This window comes from Rattus norvegicus, chromosome 3 (assembly GCF_036323735.1).
Source record: "Rattus norvegicus strain BN/NHsdMcwi chromosome 3, GRCr8, whole genome shotgun sequence".
Lineage (NCBI taxonomy): Eukaryota > Metazoa > Chordata > Mammalia > Rodentia > Muridae > Rattus > Rattus norvegicus.
In genome coordinates, this window is record NC_086021.1 from 134,024,948 (window position 1) to 134,037,663 (window position 12,716).

The 12,716-nt window shown below is 44.6% G+C and overlaps 1 protein-coding gene across 12 annotated transcripts in view; it reads right to left on the reverse strand.

Moving 5' to 3' along the window:
- Window positions 1-12,716, reverse strand: part of Atp8b4 (ATPase phospholipid transporting 8B4 (putative)) — a 204,028-nt gene that overhangs the window by 16,581 nt on the left and 174,731 nt on the right. For all 12 annotated transcript variants that reach the window (XM_039106842.2, XM_063285310.1, XM_039106844.2 and 9 more), the window contains 2 exons: window positions 8,308-8,391; window positions 2,943-3,188 (listed from right to left, as the gene is read on the reverse strand). In XM_039106842.2, coding sequence (XP_038962770.1) covers window positions 2,943-3,188; window positions 8,308-8,391 — 330 coding nt within the window. The remainder of the gene's footprint in view (window positions 1-2,942; window positions 3,189-8,307; window positions 8,392-12,716) is intronic.

Below are 12,716 nucleotides of genomic sequence, written 5' to 3' on the forward strand. Positions count from 1 at the left end.
ACACCACCCTATGAGGTGTTAGCTAAGGTGTCTTCAGAGGTCTCCCCAGACAACCAGACTGTCACCACTGCTCTGGTTGACCACCATCACTAGACGGTAAAGCCCTGTTGTTGAAAACAACACACACGCTTTGATGGCAGGACGTACAGAAGTCAATTTCTAACTGTCTGGGGACCTTCCTCACTGCCAGCTAGCTTCTATAGTGACACTCTATAGACTTCTGGGTGAGAACACGGCCTTACCCAGTGCTTAGACCCTGCAGGCTACAATACAACTTGCCAGGCTGAAAACGGAATCAGCCTAGATGTCCGTCAACTGACAGACAACGAGGATGTGGTATGTACACAGGACACGCCCAGATACAGAGTGCCTGTGCTCTAAGAGGAAGAAACATGAAGGACATAACATCTTATTCTGATTCTCCCTGTAAGTCCGTAGCCTATCTCCTCTCAGGGAAACATCAGACAATGCAAACCACGGTGCATTTACAAACGATCTGACCACTATCCTTCAAAGTGATTAGAGGTGAAGGATGATTACAAAGTCATCAGAGGTCAGAGGCTATGGAGACATGATAGCACAGTACCCTGTGGAATCCCGTGTTGAACATTGGAATAGAGAAATTTATTAACAGATTAGCTACAGAAGTCTGAGCCACACCTATCGTTTAGGGAGTAATTCTGTATCCATGGTAATTTCTTGTAACCATCACAGGTCATGTGTGGTCCCAACAAGTCACGCTGAGCAGATACAGGCACTGTTCCTGCAATGTCAACACTTCTGAAAATCTACAATTATTTCAAAAGATAACATTCTTTTTTAGTTAATCCTGTTTAAATCGTGAATGTGACTTTTTTTAGTGCACATAAATTATTTCCCAGACAACCAAAGGCTGTGGATTTATTGTGAACTAATTCAGAGTAATGATCTGTTATCCACGAAGACCTGCCTAAGAAGGGTATTTTATACCCTTCAGCTAAAAATCATCCATTTGGGAAGATGTTTTGCAATGAGTTAAAAAGAATGTCAAACCTCCATTCATCCTTGGACTCAGAATTCTCCTTGTAAGAATACAGCCTGGCCAGGTATGGTGGCACAGCACACACTTTTAATTCAAGCACTTGAGAGTCAGAGGCAGGTGGATCTCCGTGAGTTGTGAGCCAGTCTGGTCTATATAGTGAATTCCAAGAGAGTGAGACCTTGTCTCAAACAAACCAACCAACAAACGAAACACCAATAAAGAACACACTTTAAGGTAATAAAGAAGCATTGAGAATTAGACCTTATGAAAGTTTGATACTGTGTTGTTTTTCATAGTAGAAAGAAGAGAAGCGATCTAACAGGGACCTGGTTGATGAATTATAGTATGTTCTATGCTAAAGCATTACAGCTGAAATGGGACATTTCAGAGAATAATACAAAAGCAAGATACATAGACAAAGGTAAGTGAGAAACAAAGTTATAGAACTACACAAAATTGACTTCTAAATTATTTTTGCCACATTAACATCAAGATGGGACTGTGGGGGAATATTCATTTTTCTCTATACTTTTCTGCTCTTTCCAAACTTCCTATATGTGCACTTATGACCTGAGTTCTGTGTGAGGCTCCACTATAGAGCCTTGCTTTTGAAGACTTCTAAACTTCAAGAGAGATCACAGCCCACAGCTAAATCAGTTGTTGTCCTAGGCTCAGCATGGGGAACTGCTTCTGGGACTATTTGAAAACTGCTCATGGCTGTGTCTGAAGACTGCAGATATAATCTGAAAAGGCACGTCAGTTTTAATTATTCTTTTCCTAATGGTTGGACACACCCTGACAAACTCTTTTTTATAATAGGATCAGTAGAGAGAAAAATCCCTTTTATCATCTCCCTCATTTACCCAATGCTCAAGAAATGCCAGGGATGACTGTAACTTTCGACAAAGATGCTGTCTGATTCTTAACTGTTTGCTCGACAATCAAAAACAAAATAACACAGAGGTCGGTTGCCCACCACATCAGTCAGGTGCTGCAGGTGTTAATGGACCAGATGTTTGCATGATCCCTAACTCACCGGCATCTAACAGAGCTGCACTAGAAAACAAGTCAAAGCCCAGCCCAGAACACTGAGGACTCCCCGCTCAGAAGTGTCTTCTTAATGTGCCAGTTGAGCCTCTCAAATGATTTTTTTTAAATGTATTGCCAAATAAGTTCTAGTTGTCACTTTAAAACCTGGGACTTATTAAGTCTGAAATTATAGGAAACTTTTGTTATTCTTGGAAATGCTTCTTCAAACACAAGAAGGGAATAGAAGTATGGCTTTTTAAATACACACACACACACACACACACACACACACACACACACACACACACACATTGTGAGACAAGGCCTTACACAGTAGCCCAGCCTTGACCATTCCTCCTGCTTTGATCTCTCAGTGCTGGGATAACAGGTATTTGTCACTTTAATAAATAACATTTATCTTGTTATTTATTAAAGATTGTTGACTTCATTTCAAAATGTGTAGTTAAAAAGAAAATCCTGGGGCTGGAGCAGTGGCCTGGTGGATAAAGTACTTGCTGTGTGTGCAAGAGCATCTGAGTGTAGCTCCCGAGCACTCGTGTAAAAGCCCAGACGTGGTATCACACACCTGTATCCCCAGGGCAGATCACAGGGGCTCAGCAGATAGCTAACACAGTTGAAATGGGGGCTCCAGGTTTGGTGAGATACCCTGTCCCCCAAAATAAGGTAAAGAAATGATTGCAGAACACATCCTGACATCAGCCTCTGGCGTCCTCCTGCATGGACAAAGGCAGACACACACACACACACACACACACACACACACACGGATTTCTCCCTGTCCCATACCTTAAGAAGCAGAATCAGCTGACAGTGAACTTCTACTTATGCAAACCTGACACACCAAAGCAGAAGTGTTAAGGAACAGGGTTACCTGGACGCTGACCACAATGACCAAAGATGTGGCCACAGTAACTGCAAAGGACTGGTAGTCAGCAATGTGTTGCCCATCTTCTGCAGCCACATTGTAAAAGGCGCCGTAGGGAATGAAGAAAAGGATTAATGAGGTGTAAATTCCATGTGCCACACAGATGAAAAATCTTCGCTTGTTAAAAAGGAGATTCAGTTGTCCAGGTTCGTAGAGCTGAGGGCAGTCCATGCTGTTCTGCTCACTTACGTCCTGGAAAGAGAAGGAGCATTGGGGAAAAGTCAGAGAAGCCTTGTAGTCCCTATCCCCAGAAATAGACAAGGTCATTGTATACACACTCTATTGCCTACTAGTCCCTGGGCAGGAACAAGATGTTATCCTGTTTTTATTCCCAGAAGAACCTACCCGATTATAAATGATCCCCAATTTGCTATGCAGAGACTTCCAACCCCAGGAAAGACAAAGAAGAGGTCACACACAGATCTTATATAGCAGAGCTAGGCCTTCACTGAACTTGAATGCACATATTTAAACTCAAATCAAAATCAGTTTTCCACACCCTTCACCGGCTACTGTGGCTGATGCCGTCTCGGAAAGATTTCAAGCTCTACGATTCCAGCACATTTATGTATAGCCATGGGCCAGAAGGAAATTGCTAATGCGGTGTGTGTTAGTGATCCAGAGGTGGATGCAGAGAGCTGAGGAGTTAGGGTTGGCAGTCTGGGAATGAGGTGTTTGAAGTGGGAAGGGGCTGAGACTAAATGCTTGGTATCTGAGTGATTTACCCAGAGAGAATTCAGTAGTAAATGGCAACAGCCCAGGAAAACAGAACCAGACAGAAAAGCATCTCCATATTCAGTAGCCACAAAGATCTAGAAAAAAACCTATTGAGTTGACTAAAGTTTAATGGACGTATGATTCTATGAAGCAGAGTCTGCATTTCTGGCTATCTGCAAAGTGATGTTGATGACCACACTTCGAGCATCAAAACCAAGGGTCACTACCAAAAGGATGACCAGCACAGGAGACTGGACAAAAACAGAGGACCAGCCAGGCACACACCTTTAATTGCAACACTCACAGGCAGAGGCAGTGGATCTCTTTGGGTTCAAGGCCAGCTTGGTTCCAGGACAGCCTAGGCTATGCAAAGAAACTATCTCAAAACACCAAAATGAAACAACACAAAACAAACAAACACAGAGGACCATAGGTGGAGAAGAGGCAGCGTAGATGGGGAATGTGGGGGGAGGTCCATTTCTCCTCCACCCTTGTAGGATGTTCCAGACTGCATAGAATCCTGACACATTCTCTGAGAAGTCTTGCCCAGAGAAGCTGTTGGATATGAGTGTGCCTTCTCCTGCCCTGATGACTGTCGTCGTTATCTGCACAGGCTTTAAAACCACACGGTGCTGAGCTGAAGGTCTGGCAACAGATTTGGCAGTGTAATATTGTTACTCAACCTGAGTCTTGGTTTCTTCATCTGCCAAAATACAAGCAGTAATGCCTCCCTCACAGAGACCACTGTCATGACAGATGGTCAGGAGATGTTTCTGCCACATTCTTTCCCCATATTAAACAGTCAGTAATCTATGCTAACATAAAACATTAATAAAATGATGATAATAAAAAAGAATGATAATAAACTGTAGTGAGCTTGTGGTGGCCTCAGTTCTGCCACAGATTGGTTGGCTGGCTGGCTGTTCTGGAACTAGAACCTCCCAGGGCTTGCTTTCCCACAGACAAAATGAGTGACACCATAGATAGTCCCTGGGGCCCTCTAGCCCGACACTCTGCCATCAGCTTAAAGGCCAACACAGACAAACCAAGAAAAGAGTGGAACAGCCATTCAACTTGATGGCAGTAAGGAGGCTTCCTGTGTTTTATTTTGCTTTGCTTTTTTTTCAAATTGCACAATAACTGGGTTTTTTTTCCCAGAAGTGCTTTATTTTTACTATTTGATTCCACATTGTGGGCAGCTACAAAGCACCAAGAAAAGAAACACTTGTAAACATCAGCACTGGGAATAGCATGTGCTTAATCCTTTACATCTAAGGTCTTTTGAAGTTCAGTGCTTTGTGCCCACGCCCCTCTTTACATATGGGCCAGAGACTCAGAACCAAGGACAAAGTAGAGAGAAAGGCGAAGGGAGTGACCTTGCAGTAGGAGGGTGGGTATTGTGCAACACATTGCTTTGGGCCAAAAGACGAAGCCTAGTAAACAGCTCTAATAACAGATCGGAGAAAATCTGGTCTCAAAAATACTTTAAAAAAAAACAAAAAAACTTTCAAAATGTAGTACACTTTAGTTGTGCCATGGAAACTCTGTTGGCTAGGCCTCTACTTCCCCACAGGCAGCCAGACTTCCCCCTTTGCTGGGAAGTACATTCCAAACCAGAGTGGGCCCAAGCACCATTCTTGTAACTGAACTCTCCCCCTTCTCCTGTCTGATACACATAAACATTAGACTGAGGGTTTGTGTGTGTGCTTGCCTGGCGTAGATGGGCCACTCAGTTTCCTTCTGCTCTGCGCTGGCCCAGGAGGCTCCACTGTATGCACTGCTATTTTCCTTAACCCTGCATAGTTCTCTCCACCTGCCAGAGAATAACATGGCACTTCCCCACTCGGTGCATGAACTCAGGAGTTTTGATGTTTGAAGCTATAGCAACAGCTTCATGAAAGGACCGGACAAGGAGCACCCTTCAGAATAAACTTCACTCAAAGAAAGCCTTGTTATCTACGCAGGAACGGGAAGGACAAAGCTTGAATTGGGAGAGCATTCTCACGCTGCCCCTACCTTCAATTTCTCCAGCCCAAGAGCTTCGCTTCCTTTCCCCCAGCTTCTCATTCCTATACAAACCTGGCATTTCAGCCATGTGCTCTCTTGGTCCATTTGCCTCCCCCGACTTGCTTTCCCTCACCCCCCAACCCCATGGCCCAGTTCAGTCTGGAGTCTTCCGGATGCCTCTGCTGGTCTCTCCCTCATGTCTACAATAAAATCCTTCTCCCCAACCATACCTTGGAGTGGCCATGCTCTTGTTTCTATTCTAGCACAATGTGAAGCTAAAAGAGAAGCCTAAAAGTCTCCCGAACAAAGGGTTTGCTTGTTTGTTTGTTGTTTTGTTTTGTTTCACTGCTATGGACTCTCAAGGGTCTGGCAGGAATTTCCATACTGCATTATTTGGGAAGCAGACATAGTTCGAAGTTGTCCTTGTCCTGGGCAGCAGAAGAGGAGAGCTACCCCCTGCCAAGTGTGTGCTCTAAGAATCACAGAAGTGGCCTGTCAACAGGTCACAGCAGGCTTACTATGACCTCATTAGAGCTGGGAAAAGCTAGAGAATCTATGCTCTAACATTGAATGGGGTGGGCGGGGGGGGGGCCAGTGAAGATATAGTTACATAAGGAAGTGAAAGACCTGTGGATCCTAGCATTGACGCTTCAGATTTGTGTGTTTAGCCTGCAGTAACTGTTGAAGGCTGGAAACTGGAGAGGGGCCCTTGGTCGGGGAAGAAAGACCTTAAGGAGGGAGGATAATGAAATACAAGTAATGTGAAGGGAGAAAGAGGGACGATGGAGAGGAAGGCCTAAGATGGGAAGGGATGCGGGGGTGGACAGAGGAGAGGGTGGGAAGAGGGATGCCTGACGCTAGGACAGTTTTAAAGGCCATATAGAAACCTACTACTTTACAAGCTTTCTGCACACACACACACACACACACACACACACACACACACACACACACCATGGAGGGAGAAGGAGGGAGGTGGGGAGGAGAGGCACACAAATACACACACTTAGAATTACCCTTCTTAGAGAATAATGCTTCTCCCAAAAGCCATTAGTTGGCAAATAAAACTCCAAGTACTAGGTGTGGAATACCTCTCATTGAACTGCTGGTCAGGAGTATCCTGGAGAAGCCCAGAATAGTAATAAAATATTTCCATTGTTCTTGGTTGCCTCTCCTCCAACCTTGTTGGTGAGATTCTATGGCTAAAGACACCATACACTTTGGTCATTGAACATAGAAAAATCAAGCTGGTTCTGACCAGGACAATTCCTTCCTGCATGCTAACACTCACATTTCCAGAGGATTCTATGCAGGCCACCAAAGGAGAAAAGTCGTCAACAGTCTTACCTGGTTACAAAACCCTCAAGCTGCAACAGCAGCCTGACAAGATACATTCATGGGTGCAACAGGGGCACATAAGCAATAAAAGTAACTAAATGCTTCCTGATTGGATAAGGTCTGTTCCACGGGAGGCGACTCATGCTGGAACAGTATGTCTGCTTGATAACCCACGACTGGTACGCTCATCAGTTCTTGGAGTGAACCCACTAACTTTATTTTGATAAATGGACACAGTACCAAACTGATCTCTAAATATGCACTTCTACACCCATGTATTAATACAGTTCCCAGTTCCCAGTCCCCCGTGCCCCCATCCCCCCAAGAGAGGCTTCTTCGTGGAGTGGACAATGTTTAATACGGAAAGTTACAACTGGTCAAAGCACAAAGAATAATGTCTATAGTATGCTCAGTCATAAATGACATCTCAGGGTCACATGCCTCACTTTAAGGTTCAGGGAATAGCCCAAAAAAAGGGGGTGGAAATACCCCCAGAGTTCAGGGCGGGGGGGGGGGTGGAGAAAACAGCTCTTGCATGAGACATGGTCACTGCCCTAGTGAACTCACAGTGACTGCAGTTTTCTGTACAAGATCAAGCCAGCCACCTTTCCAGATTGGATAGGATAGGGGCTCAGTAGCAGCTGATAGCTACTAGGGGAGGGAGAGTCACTGTTTAATAATGCTGTCCATGGTAGGTCAACCCAGCTCCACTGGGTGGTCTCACATCCATATGAACATAGATGGGACAATTTGGATTCTGTGGGTCATTAAAAAACCGAGAGAGGGGATATGGAATTAAGAGGGCTTGTTGGAATAGATCTGGAAAGACTTAGGAGTAGGAGCTGGGAGCAGTAAATGTGAACATAATACATTGTATGTGTTTATGGAATTCTCAAAAAATTAATTTAAGCTATTATACTTTTGAAAAGATACAATCACAGAAATTTGAGAGACACTGGACTCAAATGAAAGGAGAAAACTTCGTGCACGACTTCCCAGGGCCTTCAATCCACACAGCAAGTTGTAAGTCCCTCAGAACAGACGAGGCAAACTTGGATGAAGTACCTTTCTGAAGAAACAGCAGGCAGGGGAAGGACCCAGGGGGCCTTGTGACCCATGTCACACTCCTTTTAAAAACTGCATTCCTAGGGATCTTCCCATGAACCAGCCTTCTATGTAAAAGCTAGCTAGGCACAGCTAGGAGAGTCAGCAGAGACAGACAGCAACAAAGACAGCAAACCCCACATACCTGATCAAAAACTCCCATGGCTAAAACGGGGAGCGATGTGTAAACGATGTTAAAAAGAGTGATGAACCACTGGTCGTAGACAGTCTGAAAAGAAGGGGTAAAGAAATGTCCATGAGAAACACCGTCCACAGAAGTGCAAACATTCATTGTCAGGGCTAAGTAACTCAGAGGTCAATGGCAGAGACATGAACCCTCCCCACATTCTGCCCCTGATCTGGGGCTGTTGGCTTCTCTAACTTCTATCTCCTTATCTCTAGGTATTTTTTTTTTTTTTTGCTTAATTTGTTTTTTACTGTTTTTAGGACAGGTAGCCCAGGCTGGCCTCAAACTTGAAGCCATGTTCCTGACTCTGGCTCTCACGTGCTGAAATTAAAGGCATGCCTCACCATGCTCAACTCTATCCCGTCTCTGCAGGGGCATCATACCCTCCTCACTGTGTGTCAGTCCGGGGGAGATGAGGTAGTGCACGCAGCGTACCAGAGCAACACACAATACCAGACACATGAGAGACACCAGCCTCTTGTAGTGGGTTATCATTGCATTCTCCAGGTTTGTAATGGCTTATCACAATTCCAAACACATGATCTTAGTGATATGCAAAGTATTTCCAGAAAACACAAAATTGAGCCTCTTACCCCTATATCATATTCAAATCTTTCCTACAAGGGACCTATAGCAAAGGGAGCAGAGATCTCAGTGCTTGCTTTCCACTCCAGGAAATCACAGACTGAGGACCACCCGTTCCGGACTCTCTCAGCCTCCCCTGAGCAGTATGGCGACAGCAGGAGGAGCCTGACCAGCTGAGCGGGAGAGACACTCAGACCATTCATGCTCCCTGCAAGCTATGCGAGTGCTCTAGGGCCACAGCTCTCATGGGTGTCGCCGTGTAGCTTTGTGCTGACACACACACAGCCACCTGTATGTCATTTCTGATCCTGTAAGTAATCCCTTACCCACACTCCTATAAGTGACCCCAAGGAAAATTGATTGGTTACCCAGGATGGACACTACTGCGATTGTTTTCATTCGTCCATTGTGGGTTCCATTTCTGGTGTGAGTGAACAAGTATGCTGTATCTACCCAGGAAAGTTCTCACACACAAGGAGGAGGAAAACTTTTCTCAGTGTATCTGTGCTGGTTAGTTTTATATCAACCTGACACAAGCTAGAGTCATTTGAGAAGAAGAACTTGGAGATTCCTCCCTGTCTGCAACAGCCTTCAATCACCAAATCATTCTTCAAATTTATGAAGTCATCCTGTTCAATGGCTTGTCCCTCCCCAGCCAGTACTCACTCCTCCACCCACTTCCTGCAGCCCCTCAGCTGTGGTGCCCTTCCTCTGACTCCAGCCTGCTCAGCCTTGATTGATCCTGAGCTTGGGGTAGGTGGCCAGTCTTTTAGGATGCCTGTCCGAGCTAGCCCACTCTCCTCCCTTGTAGTGAGTTCCACCATTCACCTCAGGACCCTCTTGCACAGCTTGAAGCAGTTTGTAAGAGCATCCACAGGCTGAAACGCCACAACAGCCTTTCTCCCACAGGCACATTCCAGGGTTGGATTCCAGGCCCCTTGTTAGTACCTTGAATCACTACATCTCAGTGCTTCATAACATTGACCTGTAATTACTTACATCCAGGTTCCCGGCCCCATCCTATCAACCCGTCAGCTCCTGGAGTCATTCTCATGCAGGAGCCCAAGAAATGAACTCAGAGTCTAGCAGGTGAACAGTTACAAGTAATGTCATAAAGGGGTTTGTTTGGGGGACATGGCGCTTTCCTAGTATTAACCAGCTACCAGAACTGCTGATTGATAAATAAATAAATAAATAAATAAATAAATAAATAAATAATAGAAGAAAACAAACAACACATAAAATGCCTCTTTGTAAATGTACATCCTCAAGTTTGCTGTGAGTTGCAGAAAAGAAAGGCTATATAGCTTCCTTCATTTCTCAAAAACATTTTTCTGCTAAGGAAAACACATTGGGAGATAAATCTGAGGTGTGCCGCTTTGGCTCTTCAGTTGTTGGTCTGCATAATTAGCAAAGACTCACTAGTAGGAGGGCAGAGGGGCCAAGGCTGAGCATTAGCCAGTCCCTGGGGTTTCCACTGGGCACATCTGGGAGGCAAAGGCAGAGGAACTCTCCTGCCTTGTGGAAACAGGCCTCAGGTATCAAAACCCGTGACGCCATCGGGCCTCAAGATTAGCCTCAGTCTTTCCCATCGCTTTCTAAAGTCTCCATGGATATTTTCTTATATTACTTGACAAACCTCTTCCAGCCTTGACAAGATAATTGCTTCCATATTACTCAGAACGTTTTTAAGATACATATCTCTGTATCTCCCTGACAATGATAAATTGTCATCAGATACTATCATCTCAAGCGCTCCGTGCCAATACTTACACAGTTTCAAATGTGAATTTCCTAAACTGGGCCTCAGCGATTTTTGGAGGGACAACTCATCTTTATTAAAACCCCACAAGGACTGAATGCTTTTAAAATAAGTTACAGCTATTAACAATAACACACATGTACCCCCCCCCCTCTCTCTCTCTCTCACACACACACACACACACACACACACACACACACACACACACACTCTAAACTCAAGGAAAACCATGTAAGTTGCTACCGTGAACAGTGAATCAGGGTAAAGCATGCCCTGCAGGATGAGCCATGATCCAACCTTTACCTAAGCTCTGTTAAATGAGTAGTCCAGATGGAAATCTCACCAAGCCAGGTTACATTTGTCCCTTGGTGGCAGTTAAGTTGTAGTATTTGTTGACAGAAGGTAGACTCAAGCTTCCAGATGATTCTAGAAGGCAGGACTCCTAGGGAAGCTTGTTCAAGCTGAGTAGTCAGGGAGCTAAAAGGGCAAGGGTTGCGCTCCTGACCTTGTCACCACTGACTCCCATTCTTGAGGAACTCGAGGTCTTCCTTTACAAAATAAAGGTGTATACTCCCTACCTCTACACTCTCTAAACTGCTCTCTCTCTCTGACACAGCAAAGGTTCTACCTCAACCTGCACTTTGGGGGCCATCCAGATGGCTCAGTGGGTACAGGTGCTTGCCCCTAAGCCTGCTGACCTGAGTTTGATTCCAGTACCAATACAGAGGAAGGAGAGAACAGACTCCTGAAAGTTGTTCTCTCACCTGCACATGTGTTCCATGGTCCTTGGGCCCCCCTCCCAGACACACACAGATAAATTCTTTAAATATACTACATGTTTTCTCTCATATGTGGAAAACAATATTTAAACCTTTAATGTTTGCTACCATATGAATAAACAGAGAGGTTAGGTACCTAGTGATGGATAGGTGGTGGAGGGTGGGGATTCTTCCAAGGAAGAGGAAATCAAATATGGGCTTAAGGAGAGATAAAGGGAAAAGCAGAATATGAGGCTCAAATAGGGGGAAGGGAGAGAAGGGTCAAAGAGGGAATATAGGAGAAGGACAACTAACACTAAACCTTATAAAAAAACCGTATGGAAACCTATTACTGTAGAAGCTTTGTAGTGGTTTGAATAGGACTGGCTCATCTACTTGAATTCTTGGTCATCGGGGAGTGGCACTACTTGAAAGGAATTAGTAGATGTGGTCTTGTTGAAGGAAATGTATTCTGGGGATGAGAATTAAGGTTTCAAGGTCTATAACCAGGTCCAGTGGCTTTCTCTTCCTGCTGCCTGCAGAGTTGGATGTAGAACTCTCAGCTCCTTTCCAGCACCATGTCTGCCTGCTTGCTGCCTTGCTACCTACCATGCTGATGATAGGCTAAACCTCTGAAACTGTAAGCAAGCCCCAGTTAAATGATTTCCTTTATAAGAGTTGTCTTGGTCATGGTGTTTCTTCCCAACAATAGAATGCTGACTAAGACAAGTTTCCAAAAACATACATATATGAAAAGAATTTAAATGCCATCACCATATAATAGAAAAAAAACATTTTATGCCACTAAGTAAAACCTCTAGTGCCAAGAAGGGGTTACATCCTGCTTAGTCATTGATCAAAAGGATGCCACAGACCACTCCCAACCCCAAACATTATAGGCTGTTGCCAAGGCTATTGGTTGCTCTCCACAACCTGGTGGTAAGGCCCTATTGCTCAAAGCACCACTTACATACAGTCAAACAAAAAGTCAAGCTGGTGCCCAACTAGAAACTTCATCCTACCACCATTCACAGTGCCACAACATACTCTGCATGCCTCTGGAGGAGGAAGGGAATCATCACTATCACCCAACTACAAAATCTGACACCCACACAAACAACCTGTGTGCAAGATAATAGTGATGCAGATATTAGAGGGATAAACAACTTAGTTTAAAATTGGATTTAAGGCCCACTTCATGAGATGGATAGAACCCATACCTGACACAACAAAAGTGGCCAAGAACGTCAGACTAGGATAGG